At 38.7% G+C, this 25242-nt stretch overlaps 2 protein-coding genes across 4 annotated transcripts; both read right to left on the reverse strand.

Moving 5' to 3' along the window:
• Positions 1-44: 44 nt before the first annotated feature.
• Positions 45-18177, reverse strand: LOC117141907 (facilitated trehalose transporter Tret1). Of its 2 annotated transcripts, XM_033305622.1 has the most exons (5): positions 17877-18177; positions 10409-10446; positions 1938-2558; positions 1390-1641; positions 45-1319 (listed from the first exon to the last, which is right to left on the reverse strand). In XM_033305622.1, exons 3-5 carry the CDS (start codon positions 2532-2534, stop codon positions 753-755), a joined length of 1416 nt encoding a protein of 471 aa, XP_033161513.1. In that variant the 5' UTR covers positions 2535-2558; positions 10409-10446; positions 17877-18177; the 3' UTR covers positions 45-752. The 2 variants fall into 2 exon arrangements, with proteins under 2 accessions (XP_033161513.1, XP_033161512.1); XM_033305621.1 differs by lacking the exons at positions 10409-10446; positions 17877-18177 and adding an exon at positions 6687-7352.
• A 1150-nt stretch (positions 18178-19327) lies between these two features.
• Positions 19328-25201, reverse strand: LOC117139418 (ecto-NOX disulfide-thiol exchanger 2). 2 transcript variants are annotated; one of them, XM_033301696.1, is made up of 7 exons: positions 25102-25201; positions 24232-24810; positions 23445-24170; positions 22136-22242; positions 20821-20934; positions 20145-20756; positions 19328-20001 (listed from the first exon to the last, which is right to left on the reverse strand). In XM_033301696.1, exons 1-7 carry the CDS (start codon positions 25103-25105, stop codon positions 19738-19740), a joined length of 2406 nt encoding a protein of 801 aa, XP_033157587.1. In that variant the 5' UTR covers positions 25106-25201; the 3' UTR covers positions 19328-19737. The 2 variants fall into 2 exon arrangements, with proteins under 2 accessions (XP_033157587.1, XP_033157588.1); XM_033301697.1 differs by lacking the exons at positions 19328-20001; positions 20145-20756; positions 22136-22242 and having other exon boundaries at positions 20849-20934.
• Positions 25202-25242: the final 41 nt, after the last annotated feature.

The raw sequence follows: 25242 nt of genomic DNA on the forward strand, positions 1-25242 counted from the left end.
GCTTTCAGCGATCATAAAATTAAATTCAAATATCGGTTGGAAAATTATTAAAAAATAATGTGTATATTTTGGTTTTATTAAATAAAATATAAACATCTTCCTCTCGCTAACTTGGCGTAAATAAATATATTGGCAAATGGCGTGTCTTACAACTTAATTGAGCTATGCTAAGTGAATCGACTGAATGCTTCTTGAAATTTAGACCCAAACAGCTACACATACATAAAGTTCATATACATAGACATACAATATAGTACAATTAGATTAAGAATTATCGAACAAATGCTTGCAAAACAGCTTAAAAATCCGAACAAATGAAAGTATGCCTTAAAATTTTGTAAAACAGATTTCGTTGGTTGAATGAATAACACTAAATAAGCATACATACATTATATGGATATATATATAGGTATATATGTTTTTTCTTAAATTGCTGTTGTCTTTTCTATGGCTGCAAAAAAATATTATCGCGGCTTTTCTGCAGTTGACCTTCAGTCTTCGCTCTTAGTTATAGTTTCCTGCAATTTTCTTCATCTTCATCTGAATCTTGCTATGCTTAACCGAAAATCTATGCGGATATTAAATTCTAAAAACAAATTCATCCATCGAAAACGCCAAAAGTCTTGCACTAAACGCGAACTTAAATCGAACGTATATTAACAGCAAGTTAACAGTGATTTCCGGTCCGACTTTCGCCTTCCGGTTTGCGAATTGCGATTTGCCTTCGGGCTCCTCAGGTGGACATTGCCCCTTTACTTTTCCGCGGAAATAGCTTGTGGAGTCGACCGGTTGCCAGCCAGCTCCTGCTGAATCTCGTTAAGACTCTTGCCCTTGGTTTCCGGAACGGCGAAGAAAACGAATATCACACCCAGAACAGTCAGACCAGCGAATAGCCAGAAGGTTCCGCCAATTCCCAGGCCATCGTTCAAGTTCACAAACGTCTTGGTCACCACGAAGGCCAAAAGCCAGTTAGATGTTCCGGCCAGCGATCCAGCGAATCCTTTGATATCGGTGGCGAAGAGCTCTCCCATCATCAGCCATGGCACCGGTCCATAGCCGATCGAGAACATGATGATGAACAGGCACAGACTGGCCACTGGGAGCCAGCCCAGACTCACCACTTGTGCCGGGTCCTGTTTCTGGAGGTAGAAGTACACTCCGATGGCGGTGGTGGAAACGGCCATGGAAATTCCTGAGGCCAACAGAAGGATGCGACGGCCCAGCTTGTCCACTACCAGGGTGGAGACGAAGGTGGCCACCACCTGCATGATACCGATCAGGATCGATGCCCACTCAGCCTCGATGCCAGTGTTGGCTTCCTGAAATGGAGGCAATGGGATAATTATTGATTAATAATTGGATATAAAGAACAATCCTATTCACACTCACCAAAAAGATCCTCGAAGCGTAGAAAATAACAGCGTTGATACCGCAGACCTGCTGGAAGAACATAAGACCCATGCTGATGGCCAAAGCCTTCCGGGTGACGGGACGGTTCAGAGCAGCCCACACGTTGACCTTGTTGGCCTTGGTTTCCCGGTCGGTTTCACGCAGCTCCGCCAGCTCTGGCTCGTAATCGTATTCCTTGCCACGTAGCCATTGAATGGACTTGATGGCGTTCTCCGACCGATCTTTGGAAACCTGTCAATGGGGATTTGGAAATTAAACACGTAGAATTACACTTGAAAAGGGTTTTCTGGTTTTGATGGCAAACTCGTGGTGGTTTCGTATCTTTTAGATATACAAGGTGGGTTTGCCCACGACTTAATCTTGATTGACTCGCAGATTATATCTGACCAATGGATTATTTTTATAGTGCGCCATTTGAGATATTAATTTACAGGGTGTTTCTTCGGAAATAATATTCATAAGATGTATTAATAGAAATTAAGGGCTTTAAAATTTCTTTGGTGAAACTGAAAATCTAAAAAACTTACCAAGTAGGTGGGCGATTCCGGCATGAAGAAGAAGACGGCGCCAAAGATGAGGGGCAGAATGCCGCAAATGATGCTCAACCAGAATATGTTCACACCAGCTCCGACGGCATAGACGAACAGGATACCAATGGTTATCATCAGCTGGAAGTAGCTGCCCAGCGTTCCGCGAATCTCCTTCTGGGCAATCTCACCCGTGTACATGGGAGCCGTTACACAGAAAGCTCCACCGGCGATACCGAGGATGAAACGCGAAGTATACAGCATACCCACATTGACCGCCCAGATGAGCAAGGCCCAACCGAGGATGAAGGGCAACACCAGAAACAGCATGGTCCACTTTCGGCCAATCATGTTGATCAGGAAGCCAATGGGAATGCACACACAGGCGGCACCCAGGGTCATGGCCGATCCCACCCACGAAAACTGATCCTTGTCGACAGTGAAGTCGTATCCTTCGCCGCGATCAACGATCTCCGTTTCGGCCGGCGATGTCCAACCCAGGACGGTACCGGCGGCGAAGGCGCCACCAGCTGCGGCCAATGCGGCCACATATTGTGGCCACTTCTGGGAGTTATTCGAAGTCGACGTGTGCACCATGTTGCCCAGTAGATTCTCCTGATCCTGCAAAGGTTGAAGGATTTGATAAGTAAATTGTAAAATTGTAAATACTGGCTTAAATTAATAATATTGCTTATTCTGTTAATACTTCTATAAGAAGTATTAAAGATTAATGAGCAACAGGATCAATGTCCTTGATCAACATATTTCGTTCAAGATATAAGCTATGTAAATTAAAGTAAATATACACATATCCTTATTAAAAATAATGCATTACTTTTCACTTTTAATTAGATCTTTCTGCTCTGACCAACTGACTTAGACTGGGGGCCAGCTATTAGCTACCTGCAAGTATTATCATGCCATGGTTCTTGATAAGGTCAGAACCCCCGCTCAGTGATTAGGACATTTATTGGAGGTCCGATAGTATTTATTGCACTCTCCCGGCCCCAAAAAATAAATATACGAAAAATAACTAGGGGCCATGGCTATGCTCTTCCCATTCCGATTGGACTCAAGTGCTTCATTATTTCATTATACCAGTCACATAAACAGAAGTAGCACCCAAATAAAGGTAAGTTCGCGCGCACTCGCCACTGAATATCATTCATACGCCGAGTGGTCCGGGTCACCAAGCTTATATGGACAGGAAAATCCCATAAGACACCCGAGGAATCGGTGGCAGTATTTGAAGTTAGGGATGCCGCATGGGAACTTATAAAATTGAGACGCAAAGTACTATTATTATGTCCATGTGTTTCCACTTGAATGTTCTTAAGTCCGGCACTTGATCAATGAAACTTCTTGTACTTGTACTTTTAAGCATAAGCTGATAGAGTTTCTGAGATAAGGCGGAGATTAAGTAAATGGAAATTACCTAATTATAGAGTTCTAATCTACATACGTTTACCATAGCTACACGTAATGATTTAAGCCGCATTAAAGATAAACATTATGCCAAAATAACCCATTAGTATTAGCCACTCACTTCGAATCCATTCTACTTATAGATATTTTTTAGAAAAATATACATTCCCCTTTTATTTTAGTCCCCTTTCAAGGTGTTGAGATCACTCAAGCAGCACCAATTAACTACTCATATATGTAGTGTTTGACCACATTGTTAACCATACTCATTGACTTCCGTTCATTGGCCATAAATTACCGTGGAATCGGCCTATATATATACATATGTACATATGGCTTAGGTTATCGCGTGCCTAATCAGTAAGTTGCCCAAATTCCATCTATAAACGTGTTTAAGAATATTGCAGACCGGCATTCAGCACAGCTTTTATTTATCAAAAGCTTTTTAAGATATTTTCATGTTTATAAACAAAACAGTGCTTTATTTTCTGTGCTTAAAAGGGGCGTGTTTCAAGATTGAATATATTCTATTTTGAGTAAACTTGACCTATGACACGGTACTCTAAACAAATAAACATATTTTCACTAATTTACAGAAACAAAAATATTATATAGTTGTTCCAATTAAATTCTGAATATAGCCAATAGTCAATACATATCCTCTTACTTTGCTTTTGGCACGTGTTGTACGTGATTTGTACATTTTTGTACCAAAAAAGGGGGCCTGTTCGAATTGTTTTCAACAAATTCAAAGCTTGTTTTTATATTGGCAACATCTACACAATATATTTTGTTGTTTGTTAGCATAGCGTGAATTCCATTTGAAAAAAAGTAATAATTGTTGAATTAAATCGAGGTGAAATGCATTTTTTTCTAAATGGATTTCTTTAGAGATTTCTAAATGGATTTCTTTAGAGATTTTCAAATGGATTTTTTTACAGATCTTAGATACAATACGGCTCATTATCATAATATTTTCGCTTATTGCATATTGCATGTCTAAGAGACTATCATAAAAGCCATTTCGCCCGGCGCATATGTGTAATTTATGGCTATTTCTTCGTCGCCTATAACTTGCCACATCGCATGTGTCGCCGCCCACTGGCGAATCCCACTCAAAGTTCCATTGCCAATCTGGCGACCCACGCGAAACGAAGGAGCAGAGAACAAATCACTTCCGTGAAAATGCAGGCCGAGATTTGCAGCTGGAAAAAGGAGAAGGCCATGTGGCAGCAGCACAGACGTACATATATGTATACGCCCACATATTAACTGTCACTTTGCTCTGGTCGACTGGGTGACACACCTCCAGATTGCCAGTCGCTAGTAAGCGAAGCGTTCAAATCTCGCGTCTGAAATCGATATCTGTCCACGATTCTGTGCCTTGGTTCGTTTGAGTTCCGTCTGCGGCTGATGTGGTCAATCCATTGCCTGCCTGTCGTTCTGTATCTAAATTTAGTATTACTGCCAGTTAAAGGCAGCTCTAGGCACCCAAGTCCCCACTTTCGGCTGCTAAATCCCCCCAGCAAGCCCGTTGATGATACTGGCTAAATGGGCGGAGGTCCAAGTTCGTTTCAATGTCAGTGGCAGGCGCAACGGTGCGCGTCATAAGTAAGAATGGTAATTTAATATGCCTTGTGGCATTCCACTAAACTGGTTAACTGTAGAGCATATAGAGCAATTCCGCTTAAATACTCCATAATTATTGAGTGGTCTAGGGTAAAATATGCACAATAATCCCGGGCCACTGGTCATATAATTTGCATAAAAATAGTTCGAAAATTCCTACCGCATTTTTAGAGAACTTTTTTTTTAATTATTAAGATTATTTGTCTTTCAAAATACCTCAATAAATGTGCACCCATCTTCTTTAAATATTTTCTCAAATCCCTAGGCCTTGAGCTTATAATGGTACTCTTAATATTATACCCAAAAATATTGAAAGTTGTTTTATAATGGCTTAATTTGGTGGTTATTACGATGACAATGAAAGTGAAAACGATGATGGCTTTATAACCATTATAGCGAACCATTTAGGGCAACTCATTGATATTCGAAAAATGTGCCACACTTTGTTATCGAACTGGTCGAGTTTTTTATAATTTTGTGGGTCGCATTTTAAAACGTATTCAAATGATAGTCATAAAATCATTTCAGTGTCTATATAAGTTCATTTTTTTTTTGAGTTTTCAAAGGGGTTGCACATTTATTTAATGCGTGTGTTCTTTGTACTAAAATAAACACCCACAAAATTGTTGACTCATTTTGGGAATTCTGTGAAACGAGTTTCAATTGAATTTGAGTGATAAAATTCATAAACATGAATGTTTGGGTTATTCCAAAACAAATCCGTATGACAATTCTTTTTTCTAGTTTCTACCTTCGGGGAATCGGGAATACGCCCCTATTTTTGAAGTGCTCAATTATCTCATTATTCTTTGCGAGTCAAATTGACTTTTCTATAGGTAATGATTTGTATTTTATAGCATTTTTTTGCCTATTGTGACCTTGTTCAACATAAAACCAAATAAAAATAGAAAGTTTCCACATTGTTTTTGGAACGGAACTCATTAGTTTGATAAGCTGTGCGATCCATCAATGAACGCTTAGCTACCAGTATGTAGCAAAACGTACTGGATTTAAGATAAAGTCCACTGAAAAACATGATTGTGTTTTCATTGTTTATCGCATAAAATACATGTATGTTAAGTTTATACTCTATTTTCTTTGTTTGTGCTCGCTTGATAGAGATAGCTTTTGGAATTGGAAAAATACTCATTTCAGCCTGATAATTGCCTGGTAAACTATTTATATCTCGTATCTTTTAGCGGCAACATCTTTCTGCTTTCAGCACCGCATTTACTTCTCCAACAACAAAGATTGTTTGCCTATTTTGAGCAAATATTTGGAGCTACAACGCAGATTTTGAATGCCCTTACTTTGGAAAGGCATCACAACTTGATTATTTTATATTGAGAGCAGCCGTATATTTGCTGCTTAAGCAACTTTATTTCCTGTCGCGTTTTTCACACTGCGTTAATTGGACTTTCGCCGTGGTCTCTCAGCCAAGGTCAACATCAAAAGATGCATTATAACTTGGCCAGCTGGACAGCGTTAATTAACTAAAGTTAAGCAAGCACTGAGAAAAAAAAGCACAAATATAGAGCGCAAAGAAAAATTAATGATTCCCTTAATCATTAATCTCTCATAGTTTGTTTCTTTAAACATAAGTTAAATTAATCATAATTTGCAAAATTTCAAACTTATATACGTCTCATTTTTCTCAGTGCTCGTATCTATGAAAACATGCGAATCTTTGCGTACATGTGGGGTGGAGCTGGTGCGTCCATTATCGCTGGCTTTGACGATTTTGACCGGCTGTCTGGAGCCGTACTTGGCTCCATTTTCGGCGGATTCCAGCAGGTGGGAGCTCTCCTCGTTGTTGGATCCCGATTTTTTGTTGGCCTCCTCGCCGCTGGAGTTGCTCGACGATGCGGTGGACATATCGTAGGGATTATGTAAACTTCGGTAGGATTGCACAGTTACGATGGGGGATATGTATTTCAATATTCTTCGGCGATTATCCGTTTATTTCTGCCCGCGTTTTCTCACTTTGAACTGCACTTTAGCTTTGTCGATGTGATAATGTTAAGCAATGCGTCAACGTCTGAGAAATGTCCTTTGGCTTGCGTTTTTTGTCCTTTAACACGTCGGCCACCCACGTAGCATGGAATACTTTAGGGCGCATGCGCATCAACAATCAAACATGTTGCTGGCCAAAAAATGTATTATTTTGGCCCTTCTAATTAGCCAGTGAACTGGGCGATATGACACGAGTTTCGTTTAAGATATATGGATATTTTCGGATATGTATCGGTTGGCTCATCGATGTTTCCACAGTGGCACTCGCGAGTATCTTATTTGTGCGCCGGGAGTATCTTTGTATCTTTAACCGCACGCAACGAATGTTGGCTAGCAAATGGCGCGCCAAACACTAAAAAGGCCTCCGCCGGGCTCTGCTATGTGGACTTGCCGCTCTCCCAGTTCCCCGGATTCTCTTGCTGGCTCTCTTTCGCTTTGGTCTTGGGCCGCCTCGGGAAACTGGTCTGGTACCGCTCTCCAGCGACCATACATTGGGGTGAAGACTATATCCATAGGAGGCTATTGACTCTTGGCGGCAAAATCCAAACTGGAATTGCAGGCGCCTACGTTGCTCAGATTTTTGGATTTTTATTTCGGATCGTTCTGCTTGAAATTGCATTCAACGACGCGGCATGGATGTCGCTGTACGTGTGCATGTGCATGTGGATGCAACTTTCGATGCACAGTCCAGCTTATGGGCTGCATCTCCTTCTCCTGGGTATCCGCATTTTGCATCTGCCTCTGCATTAAATCAAGGCAATGCTGATTTATGCATCTCCAATTGACTTCGAATTGTCGAAGGACTATTCCGTAATTTGCTCTGATTGAGAACCTTGATATGAATGGTACCTATCCATTTTAGGCAAACTTGTTTAACGTATTTAACTTATTGAAAAATTTTAAAACTAATTTTAATATCAATAAACTCAAGGCCTTTGAATAATTTTGTAGAATATCTTTTAATATTCTTAAATAACATATGATGTATATTAACTATGTTTTATATATCCCCATGACATCTTTTTTAATCTAAATTTAATTATTGTTATAAAACATTAAACATTTTAATTAACAATCTAAAATGTTGTATTATTAATATTCGCTTTCTTTTTAGCGTAAAAATATACAGGTAAAGAAAAGAAAATCCATTTGTTTATTATAACGGAAAGCCATGGTAAAAGGAGATTAAAATGCACTTAAACTATATAGTTGCCCACGTGTCTTTATCTTTACTGAACTTCCGTATGCACAGATAGATTATATAGATACAAAGCCAGCCGAACAAATGCATTCGCTCTCCTTCCACCTACGGAATCGGGGGGTACGTGGATCTATAGATATATCTTTGGGCACACTCGATGCTTGTTCAAATTGTAGAATTTCCATTATCATTTCCAATTCCATTTGGCCAGGCGGAGAGTACTGTTTACCTAGCTGCGAGTGGGGGTACGTTCAATGGATCACGTTTGTTGTTTGGCCGGAAAATGCGGCTGCCACTGAGCATAATGGATTGCCTCTTTAGGTGGGTGAAAATAAGCATTTTCACTCTTTGGATTGTTTTAATAAACAAACACTGACACTGCTCAAAAGCCATAAATGGGTCAGATAATTAGAATACACTTCTCATATGGAAATGGTTAAGGGCCAGAATCAATTTCTTGGTGACAACTTATGGAAATTTGCTGCATACAAATGCTCTTTAAACAAGCACGTGAAATTATTTTTAAATTTCAGGAATTTTTATTGCAACCTCTCTCAGACATTAAAATGTTTACATATGCACGTGAAATGCATTCCGCATTTTATACTTTAGTTAGGCACATGGGTATTTATAAAAATACATACAGATACTCAGGAAAGGTTTTGCGCAGACATTAAAATCTTAAAAAAGCCTAACAAATATTTAAGTACATGAAGTATGTTATAAAAAGTTATAAAAGGAATGTTAAGGCAATGAAGAACATAAAGACAATGTTTAAAATTTCCTTATTTTCTTCTTTACATATTTGCATAAAATACCAATATATTAATATAATAAATTAAAGAATAAATGATTAAATTTTTTAGAGCGATCATTATAGTACTAGAGACATTTTTAATAACCCGTATATAAAACATATGATAATGGCTTAAGCTTATCTTATTTTTTTCACTGTACGCACTTTAAAAGTTTGCCACAGTGAGCTTGTTCTAACGCAACCCCTTTATCGTTTTGCAAACGCGCTTGGCGAGCACCCTTAACCTTGTCCTTGTGCCCGCCAGCATTAACCCCCCGCTGGTGGCAGGGGGCGTTAACGCGCAGCTTGTGGCGGGACTTGGAACACAACCAAACATTTGGCACGCTCCACGCTGGGAACAGGCTCGCAGAGCGCCTAAAAGCAGGCTCACCTGCTGCGAAAGCGTTTGCGTAGATACAGAAAGTATATGCTGGAAAAAGTATCTGTATCTACAACCAGCGCACGCAGCACAACACTATACATACTAATTACTCGGTGGAAAGGGCCAAAAGGGTGAGACGATAAAATACCAACGGCGTTATGCAACAGAAAGCTCATTAGCACTGGGCCAAGTTGACATAGGCTCTGCAATTTGTTGGCCAGTTCAGTGAAACTACGTCAGCAGCAGCTACGTCACGCATTCGTGTTGATGTATCTGATAGATACATATATATGTATCGCTGTTTAGAGGGGCGTGCGCCGTGTGACGTCACGGAAGCCAAGCCCCAAAAATCTGAACCAATCACAAACGGCTACAGCGTAAAACGAGCCCCTTTCGCATGCCAAAGAAAACTAAATAAATATGTATCATACTTTTGTGTCTGTTTTATTTTTTTTCTGAGAGCAAATGTAAATATTTCTCTGCACTTGCTTACGAAAATCATTCGTTGGCGCACGAAAATCACGCGATTTGCCTGGCTGTTGGTTCAAGTGCAGCCACCAATTATTTCTGCTGACCCACCATAATCACCCACAAGTCAAAGCCATTTTTGTTTCTTTTAAGTACGACCTACATTTGAACTTGTGACAGGGCCAACATGATGTAAACAGCTCCGAATTTGATAAACTCTGCTTAGCCACCCGCCGCCAGCAGGGCCCAAAATCAATAATTCGTCCTCGACGGCGACCTCAAGGTGAATGTATCTATGGATATACACATGCATATATTTTGGGCCACAAAAGCGGCTGCCCTGTCCTTGGCAAAGTAAATGCGAGCAAAGACATGCAATTTCTCCATAAACTGGTGAAATTTGTTTTAAAATCACTGCGACTTTTATTCGTGTTTATTTAAATTAAAGCTCTTTGTTGCTGTAAATGTATCTCTTAATTTTGGGTCAATGTCTAGCTGACGTAGCATAAATTAAAATGTTTATATTATAGTTTAATGTGTGTTCTTTGTTTACTCACAGTCAACGATCACAGATTGCGTATTTTTACTGAGGTTCCTGAAATGAAAAAATGAAATTTCCAAGTGAGAAGGAGGTTAAAAATTTAATTTTATTAAAAATAAAAATTTAATCTGGACCCTTTTTTTCATGATTTTTTTAGACGTTTTAGTAATCACGATTATTTTAAGGAGAATTTGCTAGAATAAATTAAATAATATTCTTTTGTAAATAAAAAAACATATACACAAAGATATTAGGTAAATAATAAATAAATTATTATAGAAACCATTTTTAATTTATACTTCTAATATTAAATATTTGTTCATTTATTATAATTAATATTTTTTTAGATAGTGCCATTTCCAATTTTTGGTTTGGTAACGGACAAAAAGCTTGTTCGTGCGAAAGCTTTTCCTTACGAAAAAGTTTTATTCCTATTTTTCCACTTTCAACAATTGCTCTCAAACTGTGCATTTGAGTTGTGGATCGAAAAAGTGTGTAAATGAATCAAACAATAGAAGATATATCGCCAAGTAAACAAGTAAATAAAATATGTTATCGTTGAGGAAGTTTCAGAAACACCTGTGACATTTTTGTTTGTTGTGTTTTACTGGAAATGAATCATAATCCAGCTTTAAAGAGCTATGAAGGGTATATTTGAAGAATATATGAAGAAAGAATAAAGTATCTACGCAAATAAGTAACTTATTTGGAGTACTTTATAATTGTATTGTCAGCCTTCTGAATAATAATTAAATCAACTTTATAGGCTTTCCATTCAATAAATGTATTCAAATGGCTCTTAACGCTACCCTGATAAGCGTTTGAACACCTTAACCCATAAATATTTGACAGGGCACAGTTTATCACAACAATGTGCAAAGGTCTTATCTGCCACCAAAATACATTACCAATTTATTGCCAAAAAAAAGTGTATTGGATGGCTACAACCATCGATCAAATTGTTTATGTTAGTCAGACAGTCAGGCAGACAGCAGAAAGAAGGCTCAATTTTGGCATGTAGGAGGTGCTATTATCACATATCCTTATCACCATGAAGCTCCAGCGTGGCGATATTGGATCCACTTCCCACAAGGGGGTATATTTCGGTATCGGCAATTGGGCTTATCGCACGACCTTATCGCAGCCATGTCACCCCCCAGTGTATTTCGGTTTACGAACCAATAGATTTCCATATAACACCATTCCCAGATATGGTTCGCGTTTTGGCATTCGAAGTATTTATGTGCAGCCACAAATCGCAGGTCGAGTGCATTATTAGGAACGGTCAATCGGGGCCTGCGACTGCGACAAAAGCTTTTGATTGACAGCTTGTAGAGCTATAAATATGACAAGAGATAGTCCAAATCTAGTGAAGAACTGGCGCCGAACACACCCCCCAAAATCATCATCATCACCATCACCATCATAATCATCGTAGCAATAGTCACACGCAGCGCAACCTTAACTAGAGATTTCCTTATTAAATTCAGTGAAAAGCGAAAATATTTTAAATATCTGAGCATCGCCGGGATACCTAGCCGAGAATTTATTAGTGCCAATTGAGCGCACTTTACTTTGATTAAAAGAAATCTTTATGATCTGCTTGCGCTCAGATAAAAATATATAAAAGCATTCCGAGGAAAGTCATGGCTTAATAATGGTATTGCTTAATATGATAAGATTTGATGGTTAACACAACACGGCGGATGAGTAATAGGATTTACAACTTGTAATGCCAAAAGCTTTTTAAACTATTAGATAGACAGAAAACAGATCTTATATGTAATTGCCTATTTTAATCATTAATCGTTTAAAGGTGAAACTGGCTTCTATTCTTATTTAGCACTTCAAAATATAAGTTCTAGCTTATCAACTCTCACTGCGTTGAATTCTTCAAGATCGTCGCTATCAGTTTCTGCGATTAACACTTCGAAATTACCGCGATCAATCTTTGAACTCTATTGAAATCAGCAATACTTGAAATTCCCTTTCATTTGCAGTCTATTTAAAAAGCACGAACTAATGGCTATAACTATGAGAGGCTACTTTGTGGCTTAAGAATTAGATTGCCCCATGGACGGTGCAATGCCTACGCCGATGGGCGTTGATCAACCGTGAAGTCGGCCAATGGAGCCATGTTCTTGGATGGCACAAGTTCAAAGTCTTTGCAATTGATTTGCGTAATGAGCGACTATCGCCAATGTATACTGCCATTATTATTATTTAGCTGCTGTTGACATAATCTGCTTATCACATTATTTATAGGCGCCAATTGTGGGCTCGTATTGACGCAGGCTGGATCTTGGGGACGAGCCCCAAAAGATGGGAATTTTCGCCGATCATTTGTCGGCGGATGGGGGGCATGCTATGGAGGCAAGTGCATTCGCCAGGAGTTCACTGGGTTTATCAGCCCAGCATGTGGAACGACGTCTGGTGCTGGTGCTGGATCGGCAGGCGATTTCAATAAATATACATTATTAATTTATAATTGAACATATTGAACACACACACATTTTCCACTCGTTCGCCGGCTGTTTGTGCTGGGATCCTAGTGGCTGGAAAATGTAAAAAGCTCTACCGATTGCGAATCGCAGTCCCCCAAGGTCCGTATAATCCCAAGTGGCTCTGTACGGTAGCTGCAGTTAATTTAATACCTTACTCAAATAGTACAGATGATAAGACAAGCCGAGAGATCCTCGTTAGATTTAATGTGTCGCACAAGTATTTTATTAGATTTCCATGCCCAATTAGCACACTTTAGTCACTTTACACTCTTATCATTCACATTTTGCACTTGAGCTTGCTCATTTACAAGGCTCTTTCAATAAAGTGGCCCAATTCGTGTCATTATCGTATTGAGTTTCAAGATTCAACGCCGATTTCCCACATTTACGAGCTGTTATCACTCGTGTTCAACTTATCGGCGAAGGATAACGCAAGTATGGTTAATATATCTTTTGTTTACTTGATTAATTGTCCGATTGCACAATCCAACAGGCTACTATCAACTGTAACGATGGATAAACAAGATAGCAGAATTCGTAGTAAATGTTTTCGATTATGCCCGGCAAAATAGTTGCCCCACTTGAGAGCGATTTAATCGCATGTTATTACATACCCAAAACCATAATTTCACTTTTGCCATTTGAAAGGGGAAGTGCTCAAGTGAAAAATTATGGAAATTTGAATCTAAATGGAAATTATAGACGTGCCTTTTGATTTACTATCTTTAGCTTGGCGCGTGTGGATGGAATTTTCTTTGACACTTTGTCATGTGTTTTCTTAGCCTGATAACAGAAATATCGCCTATTTCTAGGCAAATACGAGTCTTTTGAGTCGAACGACAAACAAAATTTTGAAAAAAAAAACACTGATAAGAAATTAAGACCACACAGAAGGCTCGTCGAATTATTCCAATGTATTTTTTAAAAATGTATTAAATAATTCACGCCTCCGCCCATGAAAATCTTAAATAACATTGAACCCAAAGTACAAGGTTAAATCTAATAGTTTTGTTTTGACATTTTTTTTTGTCTCCGGGCTGAAATCTTCAAGTACGAATCGAATTAATCCCTGGATTAACCGAATTTATATGTAATATCGCTTATCAGCGATTTCCGCAATTCAATTAATTTAGTAGGCAGCGTGAAAAGAACAAAGAACCTTTTTGAAATAAGCCGACACAAAAAACGAGTTTTGCTGCAACGATAATGAGCAAACCCCGTTACGAAATCTCCAAGAAAACAGATGCAAATTTATAAATACAACCAAAATGAATGTAATGTCGTTTTTCAAAAAGTTAAATATGGAGAATTTATATATTTGTGAACGAGAAGAACAAAGGCTTTAAGCTAAATTTAAAAGGAGTCGTAACAAATTGGTTACGTTGAAATAGTCAGGTAACTTATTTAGTAAATATTTAATGTTAACAGCGCTCAAAGTTTAAAACGGCTTTCTATTATGCAATTCATTTTGCAATTTCCTTTGAAGATTAGCTGAAACAAAATAGTTTAGCTCAAAGTTGAAGTGACATTTATAACGGCAAATTACCAGTTTTAATTAGCACTTTTTTTGCACCCGCTAATCTGGCATTTAATGATCCATTTCCGTTTGCTGAATTGTACTAAAGGTAATCTGATATATGCCAGTGCGTAACTCGGCAGATCCATAGAAAAAGTGAATTGAATTGAAAAGTAGTCATCAGCGTCACTGCAGTTGATTGACTGATTGTTTTAGTGGATGGAGGAGAGCTTACAGGTGCGCGAATTATTTGTTGACTTATCGAGTCTGACTGCGATCTGATTAGTATTCGCACAGAATTCGCGGAAAAACCCAAAACTTCCGTAGATGGAACAGCTGATGGGAAGAGGAACTACATTTCAACAAAAGTTCACAGAATGTATATAGTAAATTGTAATTTTAATAACACTTTATAGTACGTGATGCTGCCGGTTAATATATTATTCTTAACATGAGCAAACCAGAAATTCTGTAAACGAAGTGCGAAATGTGTTATTACCAATTAAACAAGATTATCTGAAAAAAATCCAGTACGTATGTAAATTCATTCATATTTTAATGATTTTAATTTTTGAAACGTGTACAATGAGATCATTGATCCAAGCGTCATAAAAAAGTGGTTTTGAACTCTTTTCAACTTTGCTTAGAGTGAAATTATGGAATTTCTATTTGTCAATGAAGGGGCTTGGTTTTTAATATGTAAAAAAGATAGGGAAAATCTATTTTCTATATTGATGTCTATAAATATTTCTAGCAATAAATTGCCCAACATTTCCTTTCCACCGAGAACTTTTCAACTTGTTTGGCTGCAGGAAAATATCCCACATTTTCCCAGCCAAAGTGTGGGTGTCGCCAACAGTTTATGCGCCTTTGATTTTCCAACTTGACGTCACAGAAAATTCTTACGCATTATTTTTATCCACTTTCTTGTAGCCAGTGCGTTGAGTTAAATTCAAAAAGATACATACATATAAAGAGATAAGCATATATGCAAAATTAGCCACATGAACTTGACAGAGAAATGTGCTATTTCACTTTCGTTATGCAAATAGTTGTCAACACCTTCCATTGATTAAAAGCCAATCACACAAATGAGTCAACATGGCCAAGGCCATCGGAATGTACCTATCTGTATCTTGTAATCGCATCTATGTGTGGGTCACTGCAGTTTGTTTACATTTGGCAGGTGAAACGACCGAGTTCCCTGACGTCACAATGCTTCGATTGAATTACAACCACCCACCGCCCCTTTCCGCCCCCTTGTCAATTACCTGTCGCGACACGTGATGTTAATTTCTCCCATTACCGCTTTTCATTCCGATGCATTGTGGCTGGGGGAAAACTCACATTCCCCGCAGCTAATTTTCCAATATGCAAATCTAGGGATTTCACACAAAAATCCCCTTTTTGTTTCTAAAGAATTCACTGTAAAATAGTGGTTTTGCGCTTGAACTAGACCGAGTTAATTGGATTTGGTTTTTTGCTATGTACACCTGCACAAAGTGTTGTGTTTAGTGGATAAGCACCTGACTCGTAAAATAATGTAAATGGATTGACTTCGATGAACCAAGCGAGTTTGGTTACGAATAAATGAAAACCGGAGAAAGGGGGTGTAGTGTAAACAAAGTCTGACTAAGGTTTACTTCTTATTTATTTTCCATTCCGCAAACTATATCGACAAAATAACATTGCAAATTCTTGGTATAGCTAAGAATCCTTATAGCGACAAATATTATCATAGTGAATTATTTAAGTGAGTTAACAATGTTTAAAAATCCTACAAGTTGAGATAAGGTTTTGTAGTTTAGAAGTATCTTTCGGTTCAATAACCGAAAAACCAAAGAGCTTTGATAAATAAGATACATTTCCTTTGAACTTTACCGTTCCACTTAATCAGTTACTTTCTTTTTTGGATCAGGGTCTACAGTTTGAAGTGCACATAAAGCCCATTCAATCGATTCCATTTACTTATCAGCGCAACGAAGTTGTTTCCAATGGGGTTCTATCAACTTATCAATTGATCTACAAAAACAAAAGTTTTTATTTCGTGTAGAAAATGTTGCGAATTTCTCGAGATTCCGCAAAGTACGTGATTCTTTTACAGTTTTTATAATGCCCCTTCCCATACGAATATAAAATCGAATTTTGACTAAAACTTGGTCAGAAAGGTTTGCCCAGGGGGGTTTTTCAGATCGCTGGTCAGAATACCTGGAAGTACTTTGCGGTTGGGAAACTTATGTTCGGGAATTTAACGCGGGCAGAGTGGGATTGATCATGCCATAAATAAGTGTGTAGATCGTGTATTTTATGAATCGAATTTGTTTACAGCCCATGTGCACATTTGGCACGTTCCAGTGTCTCATCAAGTTTACGCTTAACTCAGCACAAAGCTTTTCCCCCATCGAAGGCGGAATAACATGTTCCCCACTCGACCCTATAGACATAGTTCAGTTCCGAAACGCATGTCACAGTCCCTAATTAATCATTGTTTACTGTCGAAACATTCGAATGGCAAGTGCTAAGACTAGGGAGCTCCAACCCCTGACATATTTCTACTATACAAATTCAAAAGAGGGGAATGCACTGATTGACCAAGTGCACCACTTTCAATTTTACCCATTGAAATGGAAAAGACATGATAAGCCGCTTAGGAATAGTTCACTTTTCCCACTCTTTCTTTATGAATTTATGTATTTTTCACACAATTTCTTTAACTGGTTATAATCCATTACTGAAAAGTGTAGTATTCTTAGTACAGGCGCACTTTTTATCTACAAACAAAATTTTTTTGCGTTGACGCTCATTTTAAAATTTCATTTCCTCCCGGCTCAATCTTTGACGTCAAAAAATATATTTCCTAACGCTCAACAAGTTTTCCGAATGTTTTTATATACTGATGGTAATCTGTGTTAATTATTTATGGTATGGTTTGCAGTATCCCGTGACAAGATAAACCCTATATAATATTACTAGCGCCAATTGTATTGTAAATAATTTGGGGTAAATTCTAATTTATGATCGGAAACTGACACTTAACAAATAATGTATACCACTTTTGATTGATAGAAATTTCATAAAAATAATTTTAAAACTTGTTTAAAACTTCCAAGTTTAGATATTGAAATCTCTTAGAATAGATCATCATAACAAAGTCATTAGTGCAAAAAGCATCGCATAATCAGATGAATTCTTTTTCCAATATATTAAAATAAGTGGAAAATTTTGAATATATAAAACTGCTATTTTCGCACAGGTTTCACATTGTACTAAAAATGAACTCAAGTTGTTTCGGGTTTCTGTATTTATTTTCAAATATTTTTCTGCTTTCCCCCCTAGCCGGTAATTTATCACTTTGTCCGGCAGATTGGTATAAATTTGTTGTGTTCTGTGTTATTTGTCGCTGTTTCGAAAAGGCCAGTGGCTCTCAAACTGAGTTCAAAAGACCGGGTGAAAATCGAACTTACCCGCGTAAAAAACAAAAACACGTGTTTTGTTGTTGCCCCTGCAGCTTCCCACTCGAATTCGTGAACTTGAATTGTCCTTTGAAGAGCGAGACTTTCCTTTATCTCCCCCTTTTTCGATTTGTTTCGTTTTTGCACAAAGAAAGGGCACGTAATTATATTAAAATATACAGCGGCGGACGAAATTGCAGTTCACATGCACGCACTTAAAACACACCGTTACTTGGACATGTACGACAAAATCAGTGGTTCGTTCCAATGGAATCCTCCTGCGGGCTTCTGGAACAGAACCGCGCGCCTCGAATTCGCAAAAACGACTGATAGCATTGATATAGACGGGCCTCCCTCGTCGACGTTCGCAGCGGCACAGCGGCAGAAAAGCACTCCAAATACACCGATGCACAGAGAGAAAATACGTGCTGTGTATGGCTATTCATTCTGTGATGGTATTAGAGAGATATTCTCTCAAATACCAGAAGCCTCTTTACTTATTAAAGAGGAGGTATAATAAAGTCTATAAGGTTGAAAAAATATGTTAGGCCAATGGAAAAACAGCACTGATTTTTTTACGTGTAGCGTAGTACATTGTTTTTGCGTTGGGAAATTTACGCTCATGTTCTTATTCTCTCTTGCATCTCCCCCTCTGCATATGTAGTTGTTGTTGTACTTTCATCTCTCAGTAATTTTGTTTTTGCGGTTACGGCTTATACTAAATTTCCAAACGCGCTTTAAATACGATAAACGTTTCGTTGACGTCACAAATATTGGGTAAACACATAGGTAGAGTATGGAATTTCATCACGTCATTGAAATATGTGGGAGAGAACGGGGAGGTAGAGGGGACAAAGGACACGGGAAGGCAGGATGCTGTTGGGCATTGTCCTTGGCAGAGGACGCGCAGCTTCTTTTCGCGCACTTTATAGCGGCTTACGACACCAACGTAAGCTCCTTACGTAATGCTTTGGAGTTACATATGCGTATGTACATACATATTTCTGCAGGATAACAACAGATTTCATCATATTGTGTGTAATCAAATATTTCATCAAGTCCATGAATTATTGCTTAGGTAGAAGAAATTTTAGCAAATGTATTTTTACATTAAAACTTTAGTCAAAATATCAGAAGAAATAAAAGTATTCAGAATTCGCATTCATTAAATCCTTTTTAATGTATCAAGCTTGTTAAAGCTTAAATAAAAATGCTAATGTAATTTGACATCGTGTTCGATTTCAATTAACGAATCATGTAAAGCTTGTGAATCAGAAAGCTCACAACTGATAACCAAACACACAAATTAAGTTTAATTTCATTTCAATAAAACCAATTTTAAAAATAAGTATGGAAATCCCAAAATATTTAAGATGCTGTTTTCGATTTCAAGATTCTGCTCTCTTGAATGATGTGTGTGTTATTAACCAAATATTTTATTAGATTCAAATCAAAGAAAACTGTTTGTAGTTAAGCATAAAATTTATTTGGTTCCATTCTTTCGCTTCCGTTCAACAAAAGCAACGCGACTTTCCGCCTCTCAGCTTATTTAAAATATTGATGTATATATATTTTGTATATATTGAATTCATTTAGCTTAAGTGTATACATATTCTTTAGGTTGAGTTATTTAAATAATTGAAACGGTAGTTAGTTTGTGGTGTCTTTCTTCCGATTGAGTTAACTTCGAGTACTTGCCCTTAAACCTGGAACTGGTCTCATTAAGTCGTGATTTCATCGAAAAACTTGCGTCTTTCCTTTGGTTAACATTTCACTTTCCTCCGCTTACTTGCTACTCATTATGATATAGTTGTAAGATAATTAAAGCATTTAATTGTCATCTTATTCGAGTCTACATTCCGCATTCATCCCCTCACTTTGAGTCCGTCTGAGATTCAGTTGGTTCGCTGAAGCCACAGAATCTCCACTTCTCCTTTTCCGGCTTGAAGAGATTTGTGTACTTTCCGAGTATATTGGCTAGATCATCATGGTTACTGGGGGCAGCATTGTTGCGCAGCATTTCGCTTAAGTAACTGGCTATGTTGGCGATGTCAACGCCATGGGGATGCAGCACCAGATAGGCTGAGGCTAGAGCAATTATCTTGGCCTCAGACAAAACCAGCGACTTGAAAGTCACCTAAAACAAAGAATAGGGATTATAAATATACAAGGGAGTATCTGAAATATACAGTACACATGTTAAAAAGAAACAGCATTATTAAAATTAATTATGTTATTCCGTATATATATATTCTGACATAAATATTTTTCATAACTGACCTCCTCCGTGGCCACTGTTGGGGTTTGCTCTTTGCTGCTTTTGTTTATAGTCTCCTCATGATTTGACTTTGAAACATTTTCCATAATTGACTCATTTGCTTTGCTTTTCGTAGAATCCTTTGCGGGCTCCTGCTTTTCATCGTCCTCGATTTCGTGTATCTCCACCACACCGCTTTGGTGCTCTATGATGCGCACATCATCATCCACTTTATCGATATCAATTATTTCCGGTTCTGCCTGTGGGCGGATAATTTCAGTGCCTTCCCGGCTACATGAATCCCCGCTGCTGTAGTCGAGATTTGAGGCGTTCGAAGCATTTGAGGCTCCAGCGCTGCTTGCCTCCTTGTCTCTTAACTTGTCCACTGTTTCCTTGATTTTGGTCTTCAACAGAAGTTGCTTAACGCCGGCATCCTTGAGATTTCGTTCCAACTGCTCAATGGTCTTGTTGTCCTTCTGTTCGCGTAGCTTCGTCTGCAGCAGCTGGGTCTGCATGTTGCGAATGGTTTCCTGAAGTACCTTTATCTGCTTTTCGCGCTGGACATAATCACTGCGCTCCAGCGTCATCTCATGTCGAATGGCCTCCAGTTGACAGCGTAGAGAGTCGTTCTCGTCCTGATCCAATTAAAATCATTATTTTATTTCAAGAAACTATTACTAAACTATTTCAGAAACATACCTTTAAGCCATCACTGTCGTAGCGAATCCGCTTTGCGCTGCGTCTATCGTAGTCACGCTCATCGTCGGAGATCTCCATTTCATCATCATCCGTGATCTGGACCGTTCGAAGTTCCTGCGTGGCATGCGAAAGGAGCTTCAATTAATTACCCGTTGCTACTAGTTGGATAGGTTTCGTTTGGTTTCAGTACCATTGCTTACAATATTATAACCTAGCTATAAAATTTGTGTATTTAAATAATGCATCAAATTTGTTTCCTTGCTTACGACTCTGTTCTGGTCCGCTTACTTACCTCGCCACATTTTCAAAAAGTTTTAGAATTTGTTTCGATTAATTTCTTTTTGCTATTAAAAATTAATTTGTATTTGTTGCACAAATTATGTATCACAGCAGCAATGTTTTTAGTTCTTCCTTTTGCTATTTACCACAACCAATCGATTTCACTGAGTGCCCATCAAAACCTTCCTCGTTTTCTATAAAATTCAATTTTCCATAGAAACTTGAAGGTTTGTGGACACTCGGCTAAGGTTTACGTTTAGTTCAATGTATTTAAAGCGTATCGGAAATGTTATGCAAATGCTTAGTTAAAAATAGAGATAGTACAACAACAAATGATACTTGAAAGCCAAGAAAAGATAGACCAAAGCATTACAGATCAAGAGCGAAAGCTATAAAAGTAAAAGACCTCATATTTAGAAAGATACTAATGAGTGTTTATGATCAGGAAACTGTTTAAAAACGCACTTTTACTTTGTAAAATTAATTTTTAGGCATATAGTAATAAAGTTTACTAGTTTTTAAACAGTTTCCCTTCAAATAATCTTATTCATACATCATATATCTAATTCTACATAATTTAAACGATAGTACATTTTAAGCTTGCAAATTACATTAATATTAATATTGTTTCTTTTTTAGTGACATCACAACTGATTTGGAAATTTTGATAATCGAAAACACAAACAGCTAAAAAGAGTCTTAATGCACGGGACAAATAATAGAAATTAACAATTAATAAAAAGCAATTAGCAGCTATAAGCGTCACCAATGGAATAGTACCATATGATTATTTAGGACGGGTGAATGGGCGACATGCTGAATGATAACACAAATTGCGTTAGTAAAATGGTTAGACATCTACTGCAACACCACAACGATGATAACAACATCAACATAAACGGATACAACATTATGAAACCAAGAGATACAACAGTGAATCGAAGTTATTGGACAATAAATGTATTTTTTTGTTTACACAATTTGCAACATCTTTGAAATTGTTCGTATTTGATTATTTGAACATTTTAGTACGTACCGTGGCTAATTTCTTCCATTGATCGATGTTTTTTCTTTGGGCTTTGGTGAAATGGTCCCAAACCTTCTTGTGACTAGCGGCATTGAACACTTTTTCAATCTGAGTGACTGAACAATAATGCAATAATATATAATAATATTAAGGGAGGACAGAGGGTATTTTTTTTTTTTGATTGTTTATCTGGATTGGTATTCAGTTTTGCTCTTCACCTTTGTCAAACTAGACTTGTTCTCTTGCGAATAAAATGAGTGAGAAATGAAAAATTGAAATTAAACTACAGGAGAAACCCTCGCATAGCAATTATTTAATTAGAGTAGTTACTGTTATTTAAGGTTGATATATTAGGTACAATCTAGAGAGAATACAACAGCGTGATTACCTATCTTTACGTTTGTCCGAGTCTGAGATTATCTGAGATGCTCTACAAGGACCTCAATCCATTACTGTACCAATTGCTTCAATTTGCTCTCTGCCTTGCGGCTTACAAACCTTTTGGGCCAAATAAGACTTAAGACTTTTGTGGTGGTGTCGAGACACAGTGAAAGTGAGTGAGGATCAGCCGCACAGTGGAGCGAATCAGTGAAAAGGGCGACCAACTTTTTAAAAAAATATGATTGAATAAGAAATGATGTTCCATTTTAATCAGGAAATCAAACTGTTAAATGAATGCGAGATGTTGTTTTATAGTTTTACATTAATATTAATTATCAAAATAATTGATAATTTAAGCGGGTTTTGATTTAATTCTTATTAGCGGTAGTTAATTGGCAGTAATTATTTAGTAAAACTTATTAAAACGACTGAACTTCCTAGTAAATGCATTAATCTTTGAAATGCCAAAGCTTGTGCTTAGGCTCCATATACCATTAGAAAACATTTTAAGATGTTATAACAAAGGCAATCTCGATTGTCGCCTCATCCACTGACTTTTGCTGTGCGGCGGCCTTGGGCTTCGTCTTTTTCGGCTAGTCTTTACCTGATCCTGCTTGGATTCATTGGGCTTGCTCCAGCGACCATTGGCGAGCAAATTTTAGACGGTAGTTTCATATGTGGAGTTTGGCATTTAATAATTCGATGACTAGATTTGCTAAATATTGTGTAGGATGGGTATGGTGTGTTTTCAGTGTAGGTGTAGGTGTTTGGATGTGTAGTACGCTGGTAGATTGTTCAGATATACAGACGCTAAAAGGCTAACCCGGGCGCAACGTAAACAGAAAAATAGGATTTCAAAGTGGGATCGGCGCCTAGTTTCCCGTCTAGACTAGAGCTAAGAAAGCTGATCTTCCGGCCGAAAGGCCGAAATACTTACATTGCGTGGACATGGTGCCCATTTGGTTGCGATAGCTGTCTCTGGCCTTCTTCAGATCCTCCTCCAGTTGCAGTTTGTCCGCATGGAGTCTTCGTACATGGGCATGAGTGCTCTGGATCATCGAATAGAAGACATTGGCGTTCCGCTTTGTGCAATCTCCCCGCTCTAGCCACGCGGTGATCGTTTGAATGGCCTTTACGAAAGTCTCGTTGGTGCGTAGGTGCTCCGCCACAGACGTAGCCTCGTGATCCGTGTAGTGTGGTATTGGTGGCGGCGACTGCGATCGCATCCTGTCCATCGACATGCGCTCACGATGACGCTGTTCCCTCTGATGCTGCCTCTGCCGACACTCGTAATCATACTGATCATCCCGTGCCTGTGCGTAGTCCACATGCAGGCGTCCAAAGTTGGGAGGTTCATTTAGCGCTGATATACGCAATCTATAGCCGGATAGGTAGATGGCCCTGTCTATGGCACCCTCTTGACGGTAGCGAATATGGCAAAAGTTCTTCTTGGACATGCGCAATGTGGTGATCTCGCCGCACGATTCAAAGATCTCCCGGATCACTTCTTCGGTTATGTTTTCCGGCAGTCCACCCACAAACACCGTCCGGCAACCTGGTGGCCGCTCCCTTATTGTGGGAGGAGGTGCGTTTGGATTAGGTGGAAACAGGATGCAGTTCTTGGTCTTGATCACCTCCTTGAGGCCAGCTGGTGTAACACCATCTAAGGAATGATTCTATTAGAAGGGAGATCTAAGGTTATAATTTGGTCTTGGTTTTATTACCCGCATTAAGTGTTGCTTCTAGTCCAGCTCCTGTTTCTGTGGTCATTCCGGCTGCTGCTGCCGCTGCATAGTGCATCTGTTGCATTTGCTGCATCGCCGCCGCCATCATGGCCGTAGGATCCATTAGCATTTGCGCATTGGCGGTGCTGTTTGCTGAAGCTGTCGGCGTGGATCCCCCTGCAGCAGAGGATGGATTGCCGGTTGCAGTAGCACCACCCGCTTGGGTGGCCGGAAAATACAGATATCCAGGTGGCGTGTGTACCAAGCCATTCAGGTATAGTTGCGTCGAATCGGGTAGAGTGAGCGAGTTGGATGTGGCCTGCAACTTGGGTTCCTTGTGCATCGTCGATGAGCTCACATCCGCAGAGTGTTCGTTCTCATTCTCCAGATCCATGGGCGCACTGCCCTGTGTTTGTTGTTGTTTTGCCATCTTATTCTGGATCTGTTTGGGGGGCGAAGAGGGATTTCCCACGACCGATGTGCTCGAGGCCGCCGTGGAAATTGCAGCTGCCAACTGGTTGAGGAAGTTCGGGTGATTTGGCAAACTGACGCCATTCGGCATGGTCCCAAAGAGCGGTACTGCAAAATGTACACAGTTTGTAATTCGCTTTAAAAAAGATAACAACCCAAACGAAGCCGGTAGCAAAACAAAATAACCAATCAGCTGAGCACCTCAATTTTCGATAGGCAAAAAAAAGAAATAAAAGCTGGGGGGTGGCAAGTGCCCAAAATGGCGTAAGTCCCACCTGCTGATAAAAGTCGAATTTACCGCAAATAATGTTGTTTCTGAATTTTCAAGACCTTTCTATTTGTTTCATTTGCTTTGCTACACATTTAGTGGGCTTTTTAAATCATTATCTTATCACTTACGCATATTAACGCCCCAGTAATTGTACGACAGGTATGTATAAAAAAAAACTAATTATATTTAGAGATGAGTGGCTGCTCGAACTGGTCACCTTAAAAAGAGTATCGATATCCGATAATTTCGGCGCTGCCACACTTTTCACT

This window comes from Drosophila mauritiana, chromosome 3L, assembly GCF_004382145.1.
Source record: "Drosophila mauritiana strain mau12 chromosome 3L, ASM438214v1, whole genome shotgun sequence".
Lineage (NCBI taxonomy): Eukaryota > Metazoa > Arthropoda > Insecta > Diptera > Drosophilidae > Drosophila > Drosophila mauritiana.

Coding starts and splice junctions, on each gene's coding strand:
- LOC117139418 (XM_033301696.1), bottom strand. Junction 20,935..22,135: donor AATGGAAGAAATTAGCCACG/GTACGTACTAAA, acceptor CATGCCACGCAG/GAACTTCGAACGGTCCAGAT. Junction 20,757..20,820: donor ACGACAGTGATGGCTTAAAG/GTATGTTTCTGA, acceptor TAATTGGATCAG/GACGAGAACGACTCTCTACG.
- LOC117141907 (XM_033305621.1), bottom strand. CDS start 6,866: ATGTCCACCGCATCGTCGAGCAACTCCAGCGGCGAGGAGGCCAACAAA. Junction 1,642..1,937: donor CGGAATCGCCCACCTACTTG/GTAAGTTTTTTA, acceptor CCCCATTGACAG/GTTTCCAAAGATCGGTCGGA. Junction 1,320..1,389: donor ACGCTTCGAGGATCTTTTTG/GTGAGTGTGAAT, acceptor CCTCCATTTCAG/GAAGCCAACACTGGCATCGA.